Genomic DNA, 25,699 nt, shown 5'->3' with positions numbered 1-25,699 from the left:
GAGTCTGTGTTCCAGGCCGGCTGTAGGGGAGACGGAGCGCTGGGCCTGCACCCAGAGGCTGATCACTGCCTGGCCCCTGGCAGGGTCTGGGATGGTCTCAGGGGGCTGGTGGGCCAGGGGCTCAGCTGAGCCACTGTAGGCAGCCCCCAGCCCCGGTGGGAGAGGGAGGCAAAGAGTTAATCCCCGGCCCTGGGAGAGCCCTGCCCCAAGCTCAGGGCCGGCGTTTCAAGGCTGCGTGTCTGTGACTCCCTCAGAGGAGATAATCACGGCTTCTTGATATTTTCTTTCTCTTCTCCTGTGCACACCCACATATCAGGAGCACTCGCTGGGCCATGAGAACTTTCTTCTGCCCTCCAGGGCCACGGCGGGCGGAAGGGGCCAAAGCCACTTTGTTCAGGAGCCTTTGTCCCCTGGGAGCGCCTGGCCAGGAGCTGGGGCCACCGGGCTGGACCCCCTATGTCTCACGTGCACACGTGCCACCCAACACACACACCACACATGTATACACTACACATATATACACACCCCTCACCCCACAGGTACACACCACATATATATACACACCCCACACACCACACATGTATACACGACATATATACATACCCCACACACCACACCACATGTAGACACACACCACACACATACACACGTCACATGATGCGTACAGCTCTACACACACACCCCCCACACTCACACAGCACACTACATGCACACTCACTCACTTGCAGAGCCTACCCCTTTCTCTACCACCTGGGGCTGGACCCCACACTCAGCCCAGGTCCCAGCCCCGGGTCTCAGGCCCCTGTGCGGTCACCACTGTCCACTCCCGGGGGCCGGGGGTCTTTCTCACTGAGGACAGGGCTGAGCTCCCCCAGGCTGAGGAGGGCTCTGCCACCTCCAACCCCCGCTTAGCGGCTGCAGCCCCTGCTCAATCTCCTTGGGTCCTTGGTGCCCTGAGCCGATGCCGGGGCTGACCCTCAGCAGCCCCAGTTAGGCTGGCCTCAGTTGGGTCGCTGTGTGTTCCTCTGGGAGCCACAAAAAGGCAGGTGAACTCGGCTCCACACTCCGCACCCAGGTCCAGCTGCCGGCACCACTTGGTGGCCACCCAGGGCAAGGGTGGGATTACCCAGGATGCACAGCCCCTCTGTCCCGTGGTCCCGCCGCCCACCCTCCTTGATACCCCGCCACCCCTCCTTGGGCAGCCATGGGGAGCTGTTGGAGGGTGGAGTTCAGCACAGAAGGAGACAAAGACCCCCAGGGACAGATGGGGTGGGGACCACCCTGCCAGGGCACTCTGGCCTCTGGACACCCCCATCAACCCTCTCCGGTCACACGGCTCTGTTTTTCCTGGCTAGGGCGTTGCATGGATGGTGGGTGAGGCCCCCGCGCTGGGGTTCAGCGGTGCACACGATTCAGCCACATCCACAGCTTTTCTTTATTTCAGGGTCTCACTCTGGCCCAGGCTGGAGTACAGGGGTACAATCTTGACTCACTGCAGCCTCCATCTCCCAGGCTCAAGCGATCCTCCCACCTCAGCCTCCCAAGTAGAGGGGACGACAGGCACCACGCCGGGCCAAGTTTTATATTTTTTGTAGAGATGGGATTTTGCTGTGTTGCCCAGGCTGGTCTTGAACTCCTGAGCTCAGGTGATCCGCCCGCCTCAGCCTCTCAAAGTGCTGGGCTTACAGGCGTGAGCCACTGCGCCCGGCCTTCAGTGGTTCTTTGAGGAAGTTATATGTATATTTTAAACATATGTGTCCTTCTCAGAGTCTGTGAGAAGCGCGCATACAACTGTAAACAGATTCCAGAAACACCGGGAGCAGCAGGGCTTTGCAGCCGCCTCTCTCCAGCAAGCTTTGAACAGCCATCGTTTTCATTTATTCCTGCTTGTAAAACGATACATTGTTATGATGGAGAAATGTGAGCACTGCAGAAAAGAAATAAGTTTTGCCACCAAAGGCAATCACTGTGGATCAGGCCGGTTCCTGTCCAGCCCGGTTCCTGCACACCTGTGGGGTGCTCCGAGCCTGGACTCCCCACGCGAGCTCCTCGTCCAGACGTGCTCAGGGTGGCCTCTGCCCTGCTTACTCCTTTGTGCTTTCATTGCTAATAATTTCAGTCAGTTGTGTCTGCTCTGCTAATTTACTATTTGAAGTTATTTACAGCTTGATCTAAAGAAGCTGGCCAGTCGCTGTGGCTCACACCTGTAATCCCAGCACTGTGGGAGGCAGAAGCAGGAGGATCGCTTGAGCCCAGAAGTTCAAGACCAGCCTGGGCAACACAGTGAGACGCCATTGCTACAAAAAATGAAAAGAATTACGCAAGACGCAGTGGGTGACGCCTGTAATCCCAACACTTTGGGAGGCTAAGGTGGGCGGATCACCTGAGGTCAGGAGTTTGAGAGCAGCCTGGCCAATATGGTGAAACCCCGTCTCTACTAAAATACAAAAATTAGCTGGGTGTGGTGGCGGACGCCTGTAATCTCAGCTTCTTGGGAGGCTGAAGCAGGAGAATTGTTTCAACCCAGGAGGTGGAGGTTGCAGTGAGCTGAGATTGTGCCACTGCACTCTAGCCTGGGCAACAGAGTGAGACCCTGTCTCAAAAAAAAAAAAAAAAAGGAAAAGAAAAGAATTAGCTGGACGTGGTGGCACGTGCCAGTGGCCCCAGCTGCTCCGAAGGCTGAGATGGGAGAACGGCTCCAGCTGCAGTGAGCTGCTCTCCAGCCTGGGCAACAGAGCCAGATCTGTCTCAAAAATAAAAAACAAAAAACAGAAGCTTTAAGAGATTTTTAAATTCTTTTTTACTTTTTTTCTCCTTCATCTACCCAAGATCGTACTTTGTGTGGTGGGTTTTTGAAGTAAATTTCATGACAGCACATCATTCGGCAGTGAGTTTCGGACCATCTGTTCCCATTTTTACAACTTTTGTGCACCCTAGGGTGTTTTCCCCTTAAAATTGTTGTTATATTTCACACATGCAAAAATTAACGCCAGGTGATGTGAGGGGCGCCCACATCCACCTTCCCGCTGAGAAACGCGCTGGCCGCCCCCAAGGGGAGCCCTCATCCTGCGGGTTCCTCCGGGGTCCTGGAAATTTAAAATGCGCTCCTTCTGGGAGGCCTGGGACTCTTCCTGCCAGCTCCACCTGGGAAAGCTCCTCTCCACCTCCCCGGCTCCCTCCGGGCCTCTCACGGCTCCCCCCGCCCCTCCTCTGCCCTGGGGCCTGTGCTCCTATATCCCGGGCCGGCCGCAGCCCCGACAGTTCCTCCTAATTTCCTGACACTCCCCGCTCCCTGGCGGGACATTTTACTCCTTGCTCTCCTTCCCACTGGAGGGCGCGCGCTTTCTAGCTGGCCGCGTGGGCAGGGAGAGGACCAGGTGCAGGCGGGCGCCGGAGGACAGGACGTGGAAGTCAAGCGGCATCTTGGCCGTCCAAGGTCTCAGCACGGGCACTCAGAACCCCTGAGCCCAGGGAGCTCCCAAGGGTCTCATTCTCCTCTGGGGTCTTTGCTGGCCGAGGGCAAGGCCGGGTGAGGAGGGCGAGAAGCAGCTCCTCCCCACCACACACCCAGAGCTGGGAGGGGCCAGGATTTAGCACCCTCTGGGGCCGGGACGGCAGACGCTGCGGGGACCTGGCGCTGAGGTCCTGGCTCCCACTCCAGCGTGGCCTGGTGGCTTCTCCCCAGTTGGGGTACCATGCACAGGGGTTGCGGTGCCTCCCAAGGGCCAGCCCCGCCCTGACAACGTCTCCTCCAGCCAGGATGGGGTCCACACTCCATCAACAGGGTTCCTGGCTTCATCACCCTCCACCAGCCTCACGCCGCCAGGGCCCTGGTCATGCTGGGGACCCTGCAGAGGGCCTCCGGGGCCTGTCTTCCGGCGGGTGAGCGGGCCCTGCCTGTGGGTGTCTGGGGTGTGGCCTCCGGGCACCAAGCACCCGCTGGCTCCTGATACCTGCCTTTCTGGCTCTGGTGTCTCTGGCCTGGCGCCTGCTTCTGAGTCCTGGAGAGAGCAGGTTCCTCGCAAGTGGCAGGCAGCCCTGTTTGTGTGTGCATGAGCGTGTGGGGGCACCTGGAGCTGAGCGGTGGCCTGTGCTGTCACCACCTGGGGTGGCAGGGCAGGGTCTGGCGCTGCCACAGCTCCTGACGGAAGCTGCCTGGGCCTGGGTTGGCTCGGGCTTCTCGGCCAGGCCCTTCCCCAGCACTTCCTGCCCAGCCCCAGCTGCAGGACCTGCTGAAATCTGTGCTGTGGGAGCCCTGTCTCTGAGGCAGGAGCACCGCTCGCAGCCTGCCACGTTCATGACCCAGCATGGCCTGGACTCCTGAGCCAGGACCGAGAGTCCCCAGGACAGCAGGGAAGCGGCGGACCCTGGGGGCTGGTACCTGCCGTGGCCCTCCCCAGCCCACTGTGGCACTGAGGGGTTGCTCCCCTGGGAATGGCCCCTTCCTAGAGGCAGCCCTGGCCTGGCTTCGAGAAGGGCTCTGGGAACAGGCGGCCCCGGGTAGCTGACCACACCTGACCAGGCCAGTCTTTGGGAAGCCACCCTCTCAGCCTATGTGCTGCAGGGACACTGGATGGAGAGGGCTGTGCCTCAGTCGCCCTGCAGGGCCGTGCAGCAGCCGGCCATGCAGGGGGAGGGGGCCTTGCCTTCTGGCTCAGGGAGGAAGCGGCTGCTTTCAGCTGCCTTCGCCTCGCCTCTGGAGGCGGCTTTGAAACCCTCCTGAGGTTTGTGGCCCTGAAGTTCCTTCCTGAGACCCCGCAGGGGACCAAGCCCTTGGCCCAGGGGCACCGGGGAGGGCAGAACCTCAAGACAGGGGCCCAGGACGCAGGATAGAGTGTGTGGGGCAGGTGTGCAGGCTGTGCCCAAGGTGCCTCGGGGTCAAGGGGCTCTCGGAAATGATGTCGACATCACAGCTCCTGAGCGGTGCCCAGATCTGGATGAGCTGTTTTCTGGAGAAAGCAGGAAAGTGACGTCATTTCGTGGCTTCAGACTGACCGCAGCCTGGCAGAGAGGAAGTGGTGGCAGGAAGTGAAGCTGCTGGCTTCCCGGCCACGGCCTCCATGGTCCACGTGTGGCAGCGTGAATCACAGCCGCATTATGACGCCCGGAGGGAAAGCAGCTCAAGCGGCAGTTTAAGGCGACTCCACGGAGTGCCCTGGCTTAGTTGTTGCACAGCATGGGGTCAGATGGATGCGCTGGAGGAGTGAGCAGAGACTCCCCAGCAGGGGCAGCGAGTGGCCCGGGCCATGAAGAGCAGGCACCTCCTGTGTCCTCTTGCAGAGGCCCAGCACCCTGGGCCGTGCTCCTCACGTGCAGGCCGAGGCCACCCTGCCCTTTGCTCTGAGCAGGGACACTGTTGGGATGACCGGCGAGTGGCGTTGGGTCCACATGGGGGCCCTGGTCCGGCTGAGTCCGCTGAGCACAGGCCTGCCCCTTGCCACCTAGCTCTGCCATATGTGGCCGTCACTCCTGGGCTTCACCTGGGAAACGTCGTTTGAGGCAGCTCAGCTTTTCCACGGTGGAAATCACGCTGTTTGCTGCTGGAGACTGGCTGGGTCTGTGCTTCCAGTATAGGAAGGTTTAGGAGGCAGTCAGCAGACCTGTCGCCACTGTGCCTGAGGCAGGTGCCTGGGGTGAGAGGGATTCTTCCGGATGCGGCCGTGCACTGCCCAGCAGGCCTGGAGTGAATGTCTGTGTGGGGCCAGGGCTCCCGTCCAGCATCCCTTAAGGGTCCTGATGGCTGGAGCTGGGGGAGGCAGGTATGGCGAGGGGCTTCCTGCATGCAGGAAAACTGGAGACCCCTGGTGAAAGAGCCAGATGTGCACCTGCAGAGCCAGGCCTGGGCCCACAGAGCCTGTCAAGCCTGGTTTACACCACAGAGCCGGGTGTGCACTGAGAACCAGGTGTGCACGGAGAGCCAGGTGTACACTGCAGAGCTGCCTGTGCACTGAGCCAGGTGTCTGTGGAGAACCAGGTGTGTGCAGAGAGCCAGGTGTGCACTGCATATCTAAGTGCTCAGGTGGAGTCTTGGGCTGGGCAGGTGCTGCCCAGGACCCTGGCTCTCTGGCTGTCTTCTGTGCATTTGGGGATCGGAGAAGGGGCTCGGCTGTGGCTGGAGGGCAGCCAGGCAGACTTGCCAGCCAGCACCCCAAGGTGATAAGAGCTGATGCCCACAGGTACTCAGCAAATGTCTGCATTTTGGGGAGGGCTGGAGAAAACGAAGGCCATGCCCTCTCTGCAAGGCTTGGCACAGGCTCTGTTTCCCAGTCCTTCAGCCACAGGGTGTCCAGGCAACAAGGGTGCCAGGTCGCCTGCACCCTGTCTCCTGCGGAAGGGACAGCGCCTGCGCCTTGTCCTCCAGTAGCTGCTGGACTCCGGGGTCTGGGTGCTCTGGCGCCCGGCAGCTGGGTCCCCACTACAAGGCAGACACCAGCCTTGAATCCAACTGTCAAGGAAATGGGGTGGGCGGCGGAGGCTGGGGAGACCGGGAGGGAGGGAGGTATGGGCGGTTGGAGGGCTTGAGAGACAGGAACCCACCCTCTGTAAGTGCAGTGGCCTGTCCCCTCAGGAACGCTCTCATTCTTCGCGCTGAAGGGAGCTGGGGGCGTGGCAGGCCTGCGAGACGAATGGGCGCTATCAGCTCAGGGCTCTGCCTCGGAGGAGCCACCCGGAGGCAGCACCCATGGGTGTGGGGGCTTGGCCACAGGGGACGTAGATGGCCAATGTCAGGCCTCCTCGGTGCAGCACCAGATGCGTCTAACAGCCTCCGCCCCGTGGGCGCCCACTCAGAGTTGCTGCCCAGGTGCCTAGAGCAGAAGCCACCTCCTCAGAGGCCAGCGCGCCAGCCTGGCACCACGGGGACGCTCCCAGGAGGTGCCCACAGGGAACGTGGGCATCGGGCTGGGTACTGCGGCGCGTGTGGGCCGTGAGCCCTGCCCTGTGGTCGGACACTGGAGTCCGACACTGCAGATCTTAAAGGCTGAGTCGGATGCAGCAAAGGCGAAGCGGGGTTCGCAGCCCCAGACTCTGGCGGGGGTCAGCAGCCGGGAGGCGCCCCGCGGGCCATTCGCCGCTTCTCTTGGGCCGAGGGCGCAGGGCCCGGCCGCGGGGGCCCCTCGGACTCCACGACTTCGCTGACGCGCGCCCACCGCCGTCGCTGAGGTCCCGGGCCAGGCAGCGCGTGGGTGGCTGAGCGGGAGCGCGTCCAGCCAGGCGTGGAGGCCGCGCAGGGCCGGGGGCGAGCCCATCATGGCAGGGGGCGTGCGGGGCCGTGGCCGGGACAGGGGGATGGGGCCGGAAGAGGCGGGGCCGTTGCCGGGAGACGAGACGGAATGGGCGGGGCGCGGGCGGGGCCGTTGCTGGGAGACGGGGCGGGGCGGGGCGGGGCGGGGCGGGGGTGGCGCGGGCTCCTCACTGCATCGCAGCGAAGTCGCCTTGGGCGTGGGTTCCTGGATCGGACCGTCTGCCCGCGGGAGGGGCGGGACTGCAGTTACGCTGGGGAGGGCCTGAGAAATCCAGGGAGAAAGGAAGGTGGCTGTTGACCTCATCTATTCGCAGTCTGCATTTTACCAAGCGCCGACCCTTGTATCTCGTGAACTGAAACCCGCCACCCTTCCCCGTTGATCTAACAAGAATCTACAGAACTCGGTCAATAATTTATTAGTAAAATATACATTTCTCATTATTAAAGAATAAAAGCTTTCAGCCCTGCTGAATACACATCTGAGGTCTCAAGAAAACCAGACAAGACAGCTGACTCTCCCACGTAACCCTTTCCATAAAGGCGGTTCCTAAGCTTAAACACACACAAAGCTGGGGGGCTGTCCCGCTTGAATCCCATGGGAAACAGGCTGCAAGATCAGGGGACCTGGAGTCGGGAGCCTGGGGTGCAGTCCGCTCACTGACACCCTCTCGAAGTGCACGCAGGGGAACCTGGTCCTGGGATGGAGTCTTTCTGGGGATGCCCCACGTCTGCACTGCCTGGAACCGGGTGCCCAGGGCAGCCGGCTCAGCAGGCCCCGGAGCAGGGGCAGGTGTGGCTGGGAGGGGCTGTGTATGTGGCCTCCTGAACACGGGGAGACCAGTGGCCACCTGGAGACACCTACACACACATGCACCCACAGGCACACAGCTCATCCCAGCCTTGTGCCTGCAGACAGCTGGGGCTACGTGTGGCCAAGGCGGGGAGAAGGAAGTGGCTGAGGGCATGGACAGCAGGCGCCTCTCAGGTAGAGGCATTCCTGAGGTCACAACAGCAGCTGAGCCTGCAAAGTCAGGGTCCAGGGCTGAGCGGTGCTAGCTGGACCCTGGAATGCTGGAAGGCATGGCTTCTCCGCTGCAACTTCTCCAAATTTCCACACAGGCACAGGTACCCCCCTAGGGTGCTGTGGGAGCTCCGGCCCCTTGCTTCCTCTGGATGGGGGGCTTCAGGGCAACCTTTGGGCCAACAGCACTCTGGGAGGAGGAAAAGATAACCGATGTTGAAAAACTACCTGCTGTAAAAGGCATATAAAGGGTACAACTAAATTTTACATCCTTTAACATTTCTTAAAATGTGGATTCTTGGTTCATCCACCAACAACGTGGCTCATCCACACAATGGCACGTGTGGCAGTAGCAGTATATATGGCTGACAGAGGACAGACTCTCCTCCCTGCGGTTGCTGGGAGAAAGTCAGGCACCACTGACAGCTGGGGTCAGCGTCTGCTGAGAAGTCCCTTGATTATAGTACAGATGCCACAGTATACCCAACTGCCAATGCCTTTCCCTTTTCTTTCAAACAGTCACCCAAGTTTATCCACAGATAATCAGAAAAAAACCCCACCCTCCAGGGCAGTGCCACCGTCAGCCCCGTGGGGAGGCCGTGCCACCATCAGCCCCGTGGGGAGGCTGTGCCACCATCAGCCCCGTGGGGAGGCTGTGCCACCATCAGTCCCGTGGGGAGGCCATGCCGTCCGTTGCACAGTGGACTCCGACTGGTGTGTGCTGGGGCCTCACCTCAGCTGGACCAGGGTTGGCCGCACCAGCCCCCGGTTTGACTGGGGGCACTGGGGGCGCGAACGTCGGCTTGATGACCTGGGAGGGAAACAGACACAGCTGACGTGGGTCCCCCAGGCAGTCCCGGCCCTAGCCTGGACATCACCTTCCCTGGACCTGGAACGAAGCTCCCCACAGGACTCGCTCTGACCCCCAGGGGGCCTGCAGGCTCCGCCCTCACTGAGCTTGCTACAGAAAAACTCTCCTGGCTGCCACTGCCCACAGAATAAAGCCCATCAGTGGCAGAATGCCATCCTAGGCCCACCTGCCCAGTCCAGCTCCGGCCACACCTTCCACATCCCCTAACCAACCCCCATATTACCCTCGAAGAGCTTTTTTCCTTTTCTTTTTTTTTTGAGTCAGGGTCTCCCTCTGTCGCCCAAGCTGGAGTGCAGTGGCATGATGTTGGCTCATTGCAGCTTCCTCTTCCTGGGTTCAAGTGATCCTCCTGCCTCAGCCTCCTGAGTAGCTGGGACAACAGGCACGAGCCACCACACCCAGCTAATTTTTTATTTTTTGTAGAGACAGGGTCTCCCTATGTTGCCCAGGCTAGTCTTGAACTCCTGGGCTCAAGTGATCCTCCCGCTCCAGCCTCCCAAAGTGCTGGGATTACAGGCATGAGCCAATGCGCCCGGCCCGAAGAGCTCTATAAATTGCTGGAATGTGGGGTTTTGGAAGCTCAAAGGCCAATAATTAGCTACTAAAACACCTGTTTCTTTGCATTTCAGCTTTCCCAGGGTAGGGAGGCTAGATGTCTACCACACAGAGCCGTGGAGCTCACTCCTGGCTGTGTCACACAGAGCCTGGGTGGGCTGAGCATTTGCAGTTTTCAGCAGCTTCCAAAGGACGCTACTGAGCAGCCAGGGGAGGCCCGTGAGAGTGAAGAGTGCGTGACTTCCCTCCTGCACAGTCCTGCCGCAGCCTTTGCCCCATCTACTGCCACGCCCGGCTCCTGCTGTTCCTGCTGCAGCCTCTGCCCCATCTACCACCACGCCTGTTCCTGCTGCAGCCTCTGCCCCATCTACCGCCACGCCTGTTCCTGCTGTTCCTGCTGCAGCCTCTGCCCCATCTACCGCCACGCCTGTTCCTCCTGTTCCTGCTGCAGCCTCTGCCCCATCTACCACCACGCCTGTTCCTGCTGCAGCCTCTGCCCCATCTACTGCCATGCCTGTTCCTGCCGCAGCCTTTGCCCCATCTACTGCCACGCCTGTTCCTGCTGTTCCTGCTGCAGCCTCTGCCCCATCTACCGCCACGCCTGTTCCTGCTGTTCCTGCTGCAGCCTCTGCACCATCTACCACCACGCCTGTTCCTGCTGCAGCCTCTGCCCCATCTACTGCCACGCCTGTTCCTGCTGCAGCCTCTGCCCCATCTACCGCCACGCCTGTTCCTGCTGCAGCCTCTGCCCCATCTACCGCCACTCCTGTTCCTGCTGCAGCCTCTGCCCCATCTACCACCACGCCTGTTCCTGCTGCAGCCTCTGCCCCATCTACCGCCACGCCTGTTCCTGCTGTTCCTGCTGCAGCCTCTGCCCCATCTACCGCCACGCCTGTTCCTGCTGCAGCCTCTGCCCCATCTACCGCCACGCCTGTTCCTGCTGCAGCCTCTGCCCCATCTACCACCACGCCTGGTGACCATCACTTCCTTGGCCAGAAACCTCTCTGTCCCCTCCAGGCCCGTATTGCCTGTCCAGACCCCTTCTAGGACTATTTCTGCAACTCATGTACAAGTCTGAAGTTAGTTCAAATAAAAACTTAAAAAGGAAAGAGAGAAATAGACAATCACTATTAGGACCAGGCGTGGTGGCTCACGTCTGTAATCCCAGCACTTTGGGAGGCCAAGGCGGGCAGATTACGAGGTCAAGAGATCAAGACCATCTTGGCTAACACAGTGAAACCCTGTCTCTACAAAAAAAAAATACAAAAATTTAGCCAGGCGTGGTGGCGGGCGCCTGTGGTCTCAGCTACATTGGGAGGCTGAGGCAGGAGAATGGCGTGAACCTGAGAGGCGGAGCTTGCAGTAAGCTGCGATTGCGCCACTGCACTCCAGCCTGGGCGACAGAGCGAGACTCCATCTCAAAAAAAAAGAGAGAGAAAATCACTATTAGGCAAACAGCACAGAACAACTGTTGCAGCCAATATTCACCAATGGATGCCAAAACCAGTGGGTCCAAGCTTAAGGTTCAAAGAGTCTCAAGGTATCTCCCCGAGGCATCTGCTAACTATAAAAAGAAGATGGGGCTTTCTAAGGAAAAATCTGTGGACGCTGCTCCAGCTAGGCGCTGTGTCAATATCACCCATGACCAAAGCTGCATGTGGGCCAGGCCTGGGCTGTGCCCTGGGAAGGATGTGTCCAGTGCTGCCCCTGCCAGCAGTGCACGGCCCTCATCCACACGAGGAAAGATGGGACAAACCCAGGCTGAGGGACTCTGAAAACACTGCTGGCCACACTTCCAAAGTGCAAGCTGAGGCAAGGCAGAGGGGCCGGGGGCTGAGTGCCTGGGGGGACCATGGCCAGAGAAGGGCGTCCAGAGGGAGCGGGCGGTACCGACTGGGTTGCACTGGTGATGTTGCGCCTCGGCTGTGCACCCACACCGTGGCCACACGGGAGCTGACCCGGGACGTGGCACCTCAGCTGTGCACCCACACCGTGGCCATATGTGGCACCTCGGCTGTGCACCCACACCGTGGCCATACGTGGCACCTCGGCTGCACATCCACACCGTGGCCATACGTGGCACCTCGGCTGCACATCCACACCGTGGCCATACGTGGCGCCTCGGCTGTGAGCCGACACCGTGGCCGTACGTGGCGCCTCGGCTGTGCGCCCACACTCTGGCCACATGGGAGCAGGCCGGGCGAAGGGCATGCAGGATTCTCTAGGCTATTTTTGCAACTTTTCTGTAAGTCTAAAATTTGTTAATGTTAACCAAAAAAAGCCTCTACCCAGAGGGCAGGGGCTCTCCTGCCCCAGGTCTTCCCTGCACAGCCCAGTCCTAGTCCTAGGGCTGACCAGGAACCTCTGTGGAGGGGTCCCCGGAGATGCACCTCTTCACACAGGCACCTGCCCAGGCCCAGCCTGCCCACCACCGTCCTGCCCTCTCTGAGGACAGAGGCTGCTCACAATGTCCAGCTGAGCCAGTGGCCCCAGGAAGGGAGCTCAAGGGTCCTTCTCCACCCACCGCCAGAGCGGTTCCCCAGGGCTGAGGCCAATGAGCTGCCCCCACGGGGTCCAAAAAGGGCTCCAAGGTTAGCCCAGAGGTGGGAGCCAGGGTGCAGGGACAGGACCCCAACCCTGGTGGGGACACAGAGGCCTGGGAGTTAACCCTCAGCATGCCAGGGCTCCAGTGATTCGGGTTTTCAGAGATCTTTTTGAAACCCCCCAAAGCCCCCAAACCCAAGGGAAGCGCAGAACGTGTCCCTGCCCTGAGCCCCCCCACCCATCTGTCCTGCAGGGCCCCAGGGAGTCCTCTTCTCTGCCACAGCTTCAGCTCTGGGAGGGGCTTGGTGGGCGGAGCAGGTCTGAGTGGAAGGAGAAGGAGCCAGGACCCCCAAACCAGCTCCATCGCAGGACAGGACTGAGCTCCTGCCTTCCCGTGGCCTTGCTGACCTGCCTTTCAGTCTGATGTCCTCATGAGGCTGGGCTAACCAGCCGTCTGTGTATAGCGGGGGCCACCTGGGGATCCCTGGCCCCCAGTGCAGTGCACAGACCCCAATCCCATCGGGAAGGCCTGGACACCCTCAGACGGCTTGTCTGCCCAATCACCACCGCTTACCTGCTTTGGTGCCTGCCGGGTGTAGACAGGAACTGGGAAGGGTGGGCTGGACACAGTGACCGGAGGCTGGAGGAGACAGGGCCGAGAGCCTGGGTCACAGCTGGGACCGCACCCCGTGCCCCTCCGGCACCCCCAGCTCCAGGATCTGAGGTTCCTGCCTCCTGTGTGTGCTGGAGGGGTCTGCGTGGCCCATAGGGCCCCACCCCAGATGAGAGGCCCCACCCCATTCCTCCCCTCAGCCGTGTGATCCCCAGCTGGGGGCCAGAGAGCATTTGCGTCTCGACACTGTCCTCTGATGGGCTCTGTTGAGGCCAGGAAGCTTCCCTGGCCTCGGAGCCCCAAGTTTAAGTTCAAGCTCAGATTCTGTCATGGCTCAAAGGGGTCTGGGAAGTGCTCACTCCCAAAGCCTCAGTGTTCCCAGCAGGGCGACCATGGCAGCTGCTCTGGGCTCGGGGCCACCGCCGGCTCATGCGTGAATTTAATGAAAGGGCTCTGCTGGCCTCGGGCTGGACTTGGGGTCGCAGGATGGGGCCTGGGCACTGCTTTCAGCCTCATGAACCCGGCAGGGGTGGTGCTTACAGCAGGGGGCGGCCTCTTCAGAGCCACCGAAGAGGCCGGGTGTCCGGCGGGCTGGCCCAGGTGGGTGGTGGGGACCGGCTCTTGGGGGCCCCTGGATGGGGCCGGAGCCCCGCCCTTGGCCGGCATGCGGCTGGCAGCCTGGTGGAACAGGGGGTTGGAACGCCCCATGGTGGTCTTGGGAGCCACGTTCCTGGGGAGGAAGCACAGGACGCGTGGTCAGTGTCCGGCCATGGGGCTCCAGCACCATACCCTGAGTCTGTCCCTCTCAGCTCCAGCCGACCCGAGAGGCTTCAGGGCGAGAGGACGCGGCCATGAGACAGACAGGCCCAGGAGACGGGGCGGACCCTGAAGAGGCAGGGATACCCTCCATGTCCTGGGGGCCCCAGTCAGGTGGGCGGGAGATGCTTGGAGGCTGTAGGGCCAGTGTGTCCTGCTGCGTGGGGGTCTCCTGCTGTGTGGGGGTCCAGGTCCCTAGAGCACGGCTCAGCAAGAAACTGGCGGGTGCTCACGGGGCTGGGTCAGGGTATGGGGGACTGCACCGGGCCTCTCTGGATTTGCTCCAAGCCCAACCTGCCACCAAAACCATGCCCTGCCCCAGCCTCGGGGGATGGCGGAGTCCAGAGTGGCACCGACCGAGTGGAGCCAGGAGGGCCCTTCAAACTCAGCCCAAGCTGGGGGGCGTCACAACATCGGGGCACAGAGGAGCCTGGGTGTCCGTGCCGTCCACCGTGCTCCTTCCTCTGGCAGCTGAGCATGGGAAGCACTCACCGTCCTCCGTCACAGCCCCGGCCACCCTCCGTCACAGCCCCCGCCACCCTCCGTCACAGCCCCGGCCACCCTCCGTCACAGCCCCCGCCACCCTCCGTCACAGCCCCGGCCACCCTCACCTGCTCAGGATGCGGCTCCCGGCTTTGTGGTAGACGATGATGCCTGCCACGGTGACCAGCACAACTGCCAGGAGCACCAGAACCACCACCACGAAGACGGGGAGGCTCCCGGACGCTGTGGGACACACGGCCCCACATCGGGCAGGCAGGCCGTGACCTCAGGCAGGAGCCAGGGAGGTTCCCAGACACAGCCTTTCTCAGCACCCCCAGGCCGTGCCCTGTGGACCCCTCAGGGAGGACCCGGTACCTTACACCGGCACTCCCAGCTCACCAGTGACAGGTTGGAGAGCTTGGCAGGGTGGCCCTGGGCCACAGTGCTGTGGGCACGGCTGTGCCTTTGAGGCCTGATGCTCTGGACGACCATGTGCTCAGTGGCCGCCAGGGAGGAAATGCTGGGTGGCCTCAGGGCCCCGGGCCAAGGAGGGGCTGGAAGACACAGGCTGAGGACACGGGAGTCTCAGCTCATCGCCGTGCCCTGCCCTCGGCCACTGCCTCCCTCTGGGACAGGGCTCTCCCCTCCTCTCATCAGCCTGGGGGCAGACAGGCTCTGCCTGTCTCACACCTGTGTGTCGACGCCTGTGGTAGCAAACTGGCACCATGAACACCACCAGCTTCCCGGCCCGCGGCTTCTGCCTGGGCTCTGTTTGGGCCCTGTGAGCTTGGACCTCAGCCCCACCCGCGCTGGCCAGGGAGGCCTACCTGCGTGCACCTCCATCAGCAGCTTCGCGCAGTGGGGTGGGGCCCAGCCTGCGTGGCAGTGGCACTCCTGCTTGTGGTTGCACACCTGCGGGGACGGCTGGGTTCAGGGCCAATCCTGGCGTGGATCCCAAGGGGCCGTCGGGGCCATGCCTCCAGCATGAGGGCCCCGGGCCAGCCCCACCCCCGAGGGCCCCTTGGTCCCCACCCACGTGCACCGACGGCGAGGCCTCTCCATGTAGCCCCTGCCCACTGCCCGGTGACCACGCAGGTTCCATCCACGGAGGCCACCCAGGCCGGGCCTCAGCCGACAGGGGCTCCACAGAGACCCCCACGGACAGGACACGCTGGGCTCCCCCAGCCTCAGGCTCCCGTGTCCAGAGCGGCACCGGCTCCCTCAGAGTGGCAGCCTCTGTGCAGGGGCCCTGTCCCAAGAGGCCACACATACCCCGTGGTTGTGGCACTGGGCAGAGCAGTTTCTGGATCTGTAAACGTGTAAGTCCTGGCAACGTCCTTTCCAGCAAACCTGGGGGTAGGAGGCGTCTCTCAGGCAGCCACTCTGGACCCCTGCCCTGCCAGTGTCCCTTGAAACCACGGGGTAAGCTGGCGGGGACCCTTGAAACCACGGGGTAAGCTGGGGGGGACCCTTGAAACCACGGGGTAAGCTGGCAGGGACCCTTGAAACTGCGGGGTAAGCTGGGGGGGACCCTTGAAACTGCGGGGTAAGCTGGGGGGGACCCTTGAAACTGCAGGGTAAGCTGGGGGGACCCTTGATACTGCAGGGTAAGCTGGGGGTGGGCTGTGGTCACCACATCCAGGGTGGCTGTGCTTGAGCCCATCTGCCGGCTGCCTACCCCCAGAGCCCCTGGGAAGTGGCCCTCCTGGGGCATGTGGCAGCCGGCGATGGCCATCAGATGAACTGAGAACCATGTCTCTCCCCACCCCCCGGCAACCTTTCAGTCTCTACTAGAAGCGCAGAGAGAACTCTGTTCCCACAGCCTCAAGCAGCTGCCAAGCTCAGAAACACATCTGCACCCATGTGGGACACATGCCCGGGATGCCTGGGGGGGTGGCGCGGCCTCTGAGCCAGGGGCTCACCTTCTCTGGTCCGCACTGGGTGCCCTCGGGCACTGGTTCATAGGCAGTGCCATCCTCTGTGGTGAGCGCATGGCACACGAAGTTCAGGGTGCAGGTGCCACGCCCCAGGGGCTGCTGCCCACCCTTGCACTGCAGAACGCCACACATGTCAGCCCTGTGGACAGAGGGCAGGTCGTGGGCCAGCTTGCCCAGGCACATGCTGGGGGGCCCAGTAGGCTGGGGCCACAGTGACCCACCCCCCTCCCACAACACGGTGCGCTTGAGCCTGGGGTCCACGGGTCCAGGGCAGACCCTCATGGGAGCAGAACTCCTTTGTGGAGGCCCTTCTGGGGCTGACCTGCTGTGGGAACATCACATGTCCTGGGCCCAGGGGAATCTGGTCTCGGAAGCTCACCTGTACCGGCTGGTCTTGCAGCCTGGTAGGACGTCGTAGGAGAAGCAGGACTCCTCGGCAGCTTGCCCACCTGCAGGACCAGGAGCGGGTTAGCCCTGGCAAGGCCTGCAGCCACCCTGCCGGGCCAGCTCTGTGCCCACTTCACCTGGCCCCCAGAAGGCCTGGCACTGCTGGGCCAGCGTGGGGCAGGTCCCGTTGTAGCAGTAGCCCCCAGAGCAGGGCATGCCGTTCTCCTGGAAGGCGTCTTCGGGGCACTCAGGGTGCCGGCCGTCACAGAACTCCTCGAGGTCACACGTGTCCTTCTTGGGACGGCACGGCTCACCAGCTGGCTTCACCTGGCCCAGCAGAGAACAGCTCACCATGGGGACAGGTCCACGCAAGCTGCCTGGTCCCTGGCGCCCCAGGGTCCCTTCCCACCTGCCAGCCATGGGCTCTGGAGGTCCCCGGTGGGAGGCTACACTCACCCTGCACTCCTGGCAGCAGGTACCGTGTGCACACTGGGCCCCCTCAGCCAGCTGGCAGGTGGTGGAGTTGCAGCAGCGGTTCCGGCAGTCCTGGGGCGACGGCAAAGGCCTTGGCAGGCTGCACTGGGGACGGGCCAGGCTCCAGGGCGGACCTGGCTGCCTCCCGACCACTGGGGTGCCCCCCGACCACTGGGGTGCCCTGCAGCCACTCCCTCCCTGTGACCACTTTGGACACCAACGGAGCCCCAAGTTCCACGTGTGGCTGTGCAGTGGTCATCCTGACCTGAAGGGACCGAAGTTGTGGCACCCCATGCTGACAGGAGCAGGTGTGGGGCATGGACGCACCTCGGGGGGGCCGCAGTCGCACTGCTCCCCACGCTCCACAAACAGGTTCCCGCACACAGGGCCGCCCACCAGGTGGCTGAGGTCAGGGGCGTTGGCGAGGCAGGCTGACTGCGGCCGCTCCAAAAAGCTCTCCAGGTAGGCCTGGCTGCAGTCACTGAACATCCTGGGGAAACTGGAGCTGGGGAGAGGGGGTGGCATTGGGGGAGGCAGCCCAGCCCCTTCCCCACCCACCTCGCACCTCCAGCATTCGCTGGCTCTGCAGGGCCTGGCCGCCTCACCCAATGCTGCCTGCCATGATGCAGCGGCCAGCCTCGGAGTGTTCCCGGCAGTGGCAGCCCTGGACGTTCTCATCGTGGTCCATGCCCAGGTTGTGGCCCATCTCGTGGGCCATGGTGCAGGCCACACCCACGGGGTTCCTGCTGTGGTCCTGCAGGAGGGTCTGTGCTCTCAGGAGCCATGTGGCCAACTCCCCACGCCTGCCACCCTCACCCCCCCAGGGCCCAGGACTTGGCACAGCTTCCCGCCACCACCACCTTAAAACACAAAATCAGGCGTTAAACCTGGCCTGAGGGGAGGTGGCCTGCTCCAGAGACCCAGACCCAGGCTTCCCCTCCCCTATCCAGCTCTGGCCTCGGCCTGGCAAAGCCGAGCAGGAGCCCCCTCACCTGGTTCACAGCCCCTGAGCTGTGGGAGCACATGGCAGACACTCTGGCAAACCCCACGGTGGTCCCGGTGAAGTCGACGCCCCTGGAAGTGGGAGTGACACAGATGCCCTGGATGTGGCTCCCTCCCCACTTCCCTCCCACCCCAGCCCTGCTCTCCCTTCCACCCCAGCCCTGCCCGCCCTCCCTCCCCAGCCCTCCCCACCCTGCCCACCCTCCCCCCCAGCCCTCCCCACCCTGCCCACACTCCCTCCCCAGCCCTCCCCACCCTGCCCGCCCTGGGGGGGTGTTGCCACGGGGTTCATTCCACCTGCTCCAGCTCTGCCTGGCACCTGTGCCTGGCCCCACCTCGCAGTGGGACAGGTGCATCCTCCGCCACCCACCCTCCCTGCTGCACCTTCCGCTACCCTGCCTGACCCCCAGGACTCCACCACCTCTCCAGCTATATCAGAAACTCAACTTCCGTGTGGTCCTGGTGGCCCTGCAGATTTCCCCTAGCCAGGCCAGCTTCCACGCCAGCCCTCCCCAGCCCTCCCCACCCTGCCCGCCCTCCCCACCCTGCCCGCTCTGCCAGCTCACGTGATGAACTGCACATTGTCATGCAGGTGCCGCTGTGTCAGTTGCCGCGCCTGCCAGGCCAGGAGGTTCTCCAGTGTGTCATTGGGGTTGGGGCTGACGTGGAACCTGTCCTGACTATTCCAAATCTCCAGGCCCACCAGGACCACACGGAAGTTGAGTTTCTGATATAGCTGGAGAGGTGGTGGAGTCCTGGGGGTCAGGCAGGGTAGCGGAAGGTGCAGCAGGGAGGGTGGGTGGCGGAGGATGCACCTGTCCCACTGCGAGGTGGGGCCAGGCACAGGTGCCAGGCAGAGCTGGAGCAGGTGGAATGAACCCCGTGGCAACACCCCCCCACCTCCCGCCAGGGGCTCCAGCACCTCTACAGCCAGGACTGCTGCCCACCTTGTCCACGTGGTTCACCACCTCCAGCACCCGATGGCGCACGGCTGCTTCGCTCCCCAGCATCTGGAACTGGGGACACGAGACCCTCAGGCTGGAGCCCACACACTCCCCATGCCCCCCCGCTGGCTGCTCTCCCACCTTCCCCACCCCCAGCGCACCTCTGCATTGTCCACGACCACATACAGCTCCACGTAGCGGGTCTCTCGGGATGGCACAGAGCCCTGGGGAACAGAACAGCCACAAGAAGCCAGTCAGCCTTCCCAGCCCCAGGGCCTGGACCCTCCCTCAGGCACCCGGGGCCACTGTCCAGCCCCTGTCCAGTGCTGGGGGAGCGTGGCCAGGCCTGCTCCAGGCTGCAGACGATGGGCAGCACCCAGTGCATGGGGAGCCAGGAGGACTCACAGGCCAGGCAAGCGGACACCGGCAGGACCAGCCAAACACGGCAGACGAGGGTGCTCACCCCGGGCCGAGGCCTGAAGACAGCTGCCGTCCGGGGCCCCAGGAGGCTGCCCAGGCTGTCGTCGCTGACCCCGCAGGTCCCGGCCGTCTGCAGCAGGTGCTCGGCCTGGTACATGGCGTGCCGCCCGCCCTCGCCACCTTCATCCAAGGGCTCGATCAGGTGCAAGTCTGAGCCGACCTGGAAGAAACCCCTGAGGGGAGTGGGAGCCGGGTGTGCCGTGGGCTTCAGAGTGGCCTGGTCCTGCCCTGAAGGACCAGAGGCTCCAGTTTGCTGCCTACAGCTCCTCCTACCCTGCCGCCAGCAGCCCCCCCCAGCAGGTGACTTCAGGCCCCAGGGTACAGGAGGGTGAGTCTCTTGGGCTTGGGGTCGCCTGAGCAGACCCCTCTGCAAGACAGTGAAGGCCTGAGTGGGAGAAGGAGGCACCCTACCTGCCTCCCTTCCCCAGCCCCGCCCCAGGCTTAAGGCTTCCTCTCCACCTGCGGGAGCCCTGGCGTTCATCCGCCGCACCCACCTGAGGCCGGCACAGGTGCTGAGGCTGGCGGCTGAGTCCGGGTGCCCCTCCACGTGGCCCTGGTAGAAGCAGTGGTCCTGCGGGGAAGCAGGAGAGGGGTCCACAGGCTGTGCCCCCACGGCCCCACAGGCTCGGGGAGGGCCGCCCAGCAACCTACCTGCCTGCCCAGCTGCTCCGCCCAACCCGTACCTGCCCGCGAGGCTGCTCTGTCACCTCGGAGCCATTGGCAGCCGTGTAGGTCTCCGTGTAGCCGGAGCCCAGCAGGTCCCTGGAAAAGAAGTGCTGTGGCTGCCTCGGCCCCCTTGGTGAAGAGGCTGGCCCAGAGGCAGGACGCCGCGGACACCAGTGTGCTGGGGCCAGGCCCAGGCGGGGGGGCTGACCCGAGACCCACTCACCTGTTCTTCCGCAGGTGCAGGGTGAAGTTGTGCCCTGTGGCCCCAAGGACATAGCTCACCCTCTCTGGGTGCAGGCCCTGAGCGAGGAGGGAAGGGTCCCGGGTGAGCAGCCTGCCCGGGCTGTGCCCACCTCCATCCTGGGGGCCAGAGAAGCTCAGCTTGGGGGGAAGGGGTGCCGGCCTCCAGCCCCAGGTCAAGGATCCATCCTGGAGGGTCCACAGCCTCAGGCAGGGTAGAGGGTGGAGGGTGGAGGGTAGGGGGCAGGGGGTAGGCTGCGGTGGTTGGAGGGTGGAGGGTGGGGGGGGGGGTTGGAGGGTGGAGGGTGGGGGCGGGGGTTGGAGGGTGGAGGGTGGGGGCGGGGGTTGGAGGGTGGAGGGTAGGGGGCGGGGCTGTGCTGAAGGCGACCGGAGGAGCCCAGCACTTGGGTGGACAGGAAGGACACAGTGCTCCTCGGTCCTCCCAGGCCTCAGTTTCCCCATCTGACCATGCATGGGTAACGACAATGCCCCTTCCCCGAGAAAGCATAGGGTTGGGGAGACACAGCCTGGGCCAGGCAGCAAAGGAGGTGGGCGGCGGGGATAGCACGCACAGGCCCCTCCAGCGACAGCTGCCTGCCTCCAGGACCCGTCCCTCCCAGCAGCTGCCGGACCTGGTGGTGCCTGCAGAGCCTCCTCCTCGACCACTGCGTCTCCAGCCCCCATATGCAGGCTGGGACTTGGCCTGCTGAGCCCTGGGACAGCCTTAGCTGTGCCACCGGCTGGATGAGCCCAGGGCAGCAGGCAGGTCAGTATTAGGTTCCCTGGATGCTGAGGTAAGGACAGGGCTGGAGCCAGTACTGCCCTCCCTGGAAACATGCACACACATGCATGCAGTGCACATGTGTATATACCCACCCACTCAGGTTTCAGGAATCACCCTCGGGCAGCCCCAGTCGGGGAGGGGGGCCGTTCTCAGTTCCTAGCCCCGGGAAACCCCCGCCAGGCCCCCCCATACACAGGAAGGTGTGTCAACTCTGCGGTGAGCCAGCGTCACTTCTCAAAGAGGAATTTGGCTTATCAGCCTTGCCAAGGGAAACTGGGGAGGGGCCCGGGGCCAGCACAACCTGCCCCTGCTCCCTTCCAGGGGCCCATAGAGTTCCTGAAGGAACGAGGAGGCCGTGAGACCCCAGGCAGCGCTGGAGGGAGGAATGGAGATGGGCCCCAGGGGGCTAGAGCTGTACAGGGCAGCCCCAGACGCTCACCTGGCCTCTCACCACTTCCCATAAGCTAAAGCTCCTTTCACAGAAACAGGCTCAGGGGCCAGCCAGGGACCCTCCCCAGGCCAGCTTAGACTCACCAAGCTGGAGGGCAGAGCTCGGCGGACTCGGGGTCCCGGCAGACGCCGCGGCACCACCACCTCATACTGCTCCACGTGGGCCCAGGGCCGGCTGGGGGCGATCACTGCGGGAGGGAGGGTCAGCAGGCATGAGGGGCCGGGGGGCAGGGGGTTTCCTTCCCAGAGGCCTCCTGGGCCCTCCGATTCTGTCCCTTGCTGGGCTTGACCCTCCCCTGGGGAACTCACCAGATAGCTCGGGGACAAAGAGTCAAGTGAGGGTTCTGTGCCTAAAAGACCCCAGGAGAGCCCCCAGGCATGGCCAGCCGGTGGGCCTGTGTCCTGCAGCACCCACACACAGTGCTCAGAGACCCTGTGGGTGCCAGCGACTCCACAGGCCTCCAGGCTGTCTCAGATCTCTGGAGGGGCCCGAGGGCAAGGATGAACCTTCCCCCCAGGGAGGAGGACTCGGGCCGCCGACCTGCCCGTTTCCATCTCCTCCTCCATTCTTCTGATCATCTGATCGCATCTAACTGGGGAGCAGGAAGGGCCTCCCTGAGGCTGTTCACCTCCCAAGAACTGGAAACTCCCTGGTATCCGAGAGCAGAGGGCAGGGACCTAGCACGGAATGGGCAGGGTTTCGGAGACCACCAACCCCAGGACCTTTTGCTCCCGTTAAGCACGATAGTGGACGTGTCTCCATGACATCTCCAACCTGGAGAGGCAGCAGGGGAGCGAGCAGCCAGCCCCCATATGCCCAGGAAACTGGTGGGAAGCACCTCGGCCTCCAGCACACCCCAGCCCGAGTCACTCCAGGAGCAGGGGTGGGATCCAGGGTCAGCAACCCCGCGTCCTCCCCCAGGCAGGAGACGGGTCCCCTCAGCCCACACCCCTGCACTCCAGGCCTCAGCTCCTCTGCCCTCCCTTCCCTCCCTGGCTAAATAGTGGGGGTGGGTAGCCCCACAGGTGAATCCCAGGAACCCAGGGCAGCAGGTGAAGCGTCCTGCTTGGCCCGGCCCCCACCCCACTAACAAGCTCAGAGGCGGGACTTCCCTCTCACAGTTCACCTTTGAAGGTTCCCTCCCACCTCCCCGGCCTTCCCGGCCCAGGTCTCCCCACCCAGAGACCACTGTGCACCTGACGGCCCGCTCCCAGGGACCAGCCCGAAGCCGGGCCAGGGTGCGGGGTGCGGGCAGGCCAGGGGCTCGGGGCCCGCGTCTCGTCCTGCGGGGAGAGCCACCCTGCCCCGCGCCGCGCCCGGGACGGCTCCCTGGAACCACTCACCAGGCAGCGTCACCGCGCCCAGCAGCCAGAGCCCGAGGCCGCGCATGGCCGGGTCGGGGCGCGGAGGCGGAGGTGAGAGCCCCGCGGGACACGGTCTGGTTCCAGCGCTTCTGGCGGGAGGCTCTTTTCCGCGCGCCCCGCCCGGGCGCCCCGCAGCCAATGGGCCCCTCGGCCGGTGGGAGGGGCGGGGCGCGCGGCACCTGGGGGCGGGGTCCGTTCCCCTCCCCCCACAATCCTGCATCCTCCCTTGCACAGGTGAGGGAACTGAGGCACAGCCTGTCCCAAGTCCTGCCAGAGCCCCGAGAGGGGGCCTCTCGGCGGACCCGGCGTCTGGAAGGAGGTGGCGCCAGGCAGGTCCTGGAGGGGAAGGGACTTGTGAGGGCCGCCTGGCGGTTTCAGGAGAGGGGGGCTCTGAATTCCTGGGGGACAGAAAGCCCCAGGCAGGGGCAAGTCATGGCTTTGGGGGCATAGGTTCAGCCCTGTGGGAAGCTCTGCCAACGCCCCTGCCCAAGCCCGCGCCCTGTCCACCAGGCTGAGGCCTCACTGGAGTGGGATAGGCATGGGCCTGCAGCTGTCCAAGTGGGGAGGGGGAGCCCTAGGTGGGGGTCCCAGCCCAGGTGATGGCAGGTGCAGGGGCTGTCCCCAGCCTAAGATCCCCAGACAGCAGCTGACGCTGGCCGACGTGGACCAAAGCCTGCAGCAGCCCACTGTGGCCTGGCTCCGGCTTCTCCAAGCCTGCGGCCAAGCGTGCTTGCCCTTGGTAGCTACATTCCCCGTGGTGGGCTCAGCCTCGAGGGTGCAGGTTCAGGCTGACACCACAGCTCCCCAGACGGTCCACCCAGCACCCCTCCCTGGGGCTTTCACAGCCAGGCCTCCCTCCTGGGCTGGGAACAGTGGTGGTGGCAGGAATGGCAGCTCAAGCTGACCCTGGGGAGAGGCAGGGCAGGGCCAGCAAGGGGCTGGAGTGAGTCCTGCCTGGAGAGTGCCCCAGGGCAGGGCGAGTCAGGGACCTGCACGGGCCTCAGGGCAGAGGACAGAGATCAAGGGGCAGTGGCAGGAAGAGGCCGGGGCCTCGGACGTTATCCTGGGAGGACAGGGAACCCTGAGGATCTAAGCTGGCCTGAGTGATGCTGTCACATTTTGTCTCAAAGCCATTCTTACCCCAATGTGAATGGCATGAAAAGCAAGAAAGCAGAGGCTGGCACTGGGCTGCAGGTGACTTCTGCTGCCTGGGGGTGTGTCTGCTTGCCTGTGTGGCACAGGACGAGGCCCCCCAGGCTGCCAAGAGGCGCCCAGGTAGGGCTGGGGATGCTGGCCTGTGCCTGAGCTCATGCAGGTGACCCTGTTACTATAGAACAACGGCCAGCCGGCAATCACCCTTCCCTTCCTTGACCTTGTGGTGCAAGTTACTCAACAGCAAAGTGCAAAGGCGGCACGCTGGTCACATCAGAGGCACAGCAAGGCCCCTGCCGATGCTGAGCTACCAGGGATTTATTCTTAAAAAGACAGGACCAGCTCGGGCCAGAACAGGCTCCTCCCACGCTGAGGAAGTCCCACCCAATCCCACAGAACACAGCTCTCGTCTCCAGCAGGCGCGGGGGGGGGGGGGGGGGTCTGGGAGCCTGAACCCCACAGCCCTGGAGGCTTCCATCCCCTCCTCCTGTCACCACCTGCAAACCCCACTTCTCAAGGCCCAGGGCTTCTCAGAGCCCAGGACACAAGACCAGGGGTTTCTAGGCCTCAGCGCCAGGCAGGAAAGCTCGCAGGCTCCTCTCTGCTCACAGGTCCGGTATTTGCACAACACTGAGACTGTGACAACTTGGGTTGCTGATAAATGTGTTTACTCACAGGCCAGACCTGCACAGGCTGCAGACAAGGAGGAAGCAGTTTGTGGCTGGAGAGTTGGACACCCCCACACCCCCGCTCTGCGGTGCTCTCAGCGAGGCAGCCCCGGGTGAGAGCCGCCCACACCCTTCCCCACAGGATCCTGTTCTAGCTATCCTTCCTCCCAACCTCGCCTCCAGGGCCCTTCCTCACTGCCCAAGGGGACCAAGGTGCTGAGAGCTAAAGGTGACAACAGTACACATGCAGGTCAGCAGGAAGGGGCAGCTTAGCCAGAATGTAGCCAGAGCAGACCAACCTGGCCGGGGCAGCCCTGAGGCTCCCAGGACCGTGTCACACTGGGGATGGCTGTGCTGCCCACTGTAGCCCTGGAGGTGGGAAGACAAAGGGCAGATGATCGCCCGAGGGGGACTGGGTAGGGTGTCAGTCTGCTGAGTAACTTCTACGTAACAAGGCGATACCGGATAGGGCGGGGTGGGGGTTCCGGCCAGCAGCAGAGCCTGCCCCTCGACCACTCTTCAGTGGGTGCGTCCCACGGAGGGGGAGGTGTGGACTCCCAGGGTGCCTGAGGGCCCTGTCTGTGGCCTCCGGCCCGGACCAGTTGGAGCAGCAGCAGGAGGGGCGTGGAGTTGGGTGAGTCATCAGGAGAAGGAGCCGGGCTGCCTCTGGGGCCGAAGCAAACCCGACGCCCGATGCCCGGTGGGTTTCTGCAATTCCCTGACCGTTTCCAGAGGCTTGTCCCGGTTCCAACAGACCTCAGGGAGCCCGGCCCCAGCTCACCTGGAAGGATGTGGACACCAGGCCTGGATCTTACCCCGCATACATCTTTGCTTGCTCCTGGCTTAAACACCATGTATTTCCACTTTGAGGCCAAAAACACCCAAAAAGGTGATAGTGTAATTTTAAAAAGCAAACAGATTAGCGAATCCAGGGAGACATCCACCCTGTCTGGGCAGCTTCTATAAAACGAAACCCAGCGCCTTGAGAAACAAAATGAGCTGAG

The 25,699-nt window shown here is 63.2% G+C and overlaps 1 protein-coding gene across 2 annotated transcripts; it reads right to left on the bottom strand.

The window, feature by feature from the left end:
• Positions 1–7,643: 7,643 nt before the first annotated feature.
• On the bottom strand, positions 7,644–22,970 carry ADAM8 (ADAM metallopeptidase domain 8). Of its 2 annotated transcripts, XM_058435860.1 has the most exons (23): positions 22,855–22,970; positions 21,595–21,698; positions 20,260–20,336; positions 20,054–20,132; positions 19,865–19,941; positions 19,354–19,543; positions 19,052–19,114; positions 18,894–18,962; positions 18,513–18,682; positions 17,937–18,018; positions 17,550–17,698; positions 17,272–17,449; positions 16,927–17,016; positions 16,608–16,797; positions 16,463–16,532; positions 16,069–16,222; positions 15,419–15,496; positions 14,974–15,058; positions 14,275–14,389; positions 13,388–13,577; positions 12,809–12,874; positions 8,998–9,075; positions 7,644–8,454 (listed from the first exon to the last, which is right to left on the bottom strand). In XM_058435860.1, the coding sequence occupies exons 1-23, from the start codon at positions 22,898–22,900 to the stop codon at positions 8,377–8,379; spliced, it is 2,478 nt and encodes an 825-aa protein (XP_058291843.1). In that variant the 5' UTR covers positions 22,901–22,970; the 3' UTR covers positions 7,644–8,376. The 2 variants fall into 2 exon arrangements, with proteins under 2 accessions (XP_058291843.1, XP_058291844.1); XM_058435861.1 differs by lacking the exons at positions 7,644–8,454; positions 14,275–14,389 and having other exon boundaries at positions 8,999–9,075; positions 13,388–13,525.
• Between the last annotated feature and the right edge of the window lie 2,729 nt (positions 22,971–25,699).

Source organism: Hylobates moloch, unplaced genomic scaffold (assembly GCF_009828535.3).
Source record: "Hylobates moloch isolate HMO894 unplaced genomic scaffold, HMol_V3 SCAFFOLD_3, whole genome shotgun sequence".
NCBI lineage: Eukaryota > Metazoa > Chordata > Mammalia > Primates > Hylobatidae > Hylobates > Hylobates moloch.
Note: the sequence above shows the minus strand (reverse complement) of the source record. Positions and strands in the feature narration are given on the sequence as shown.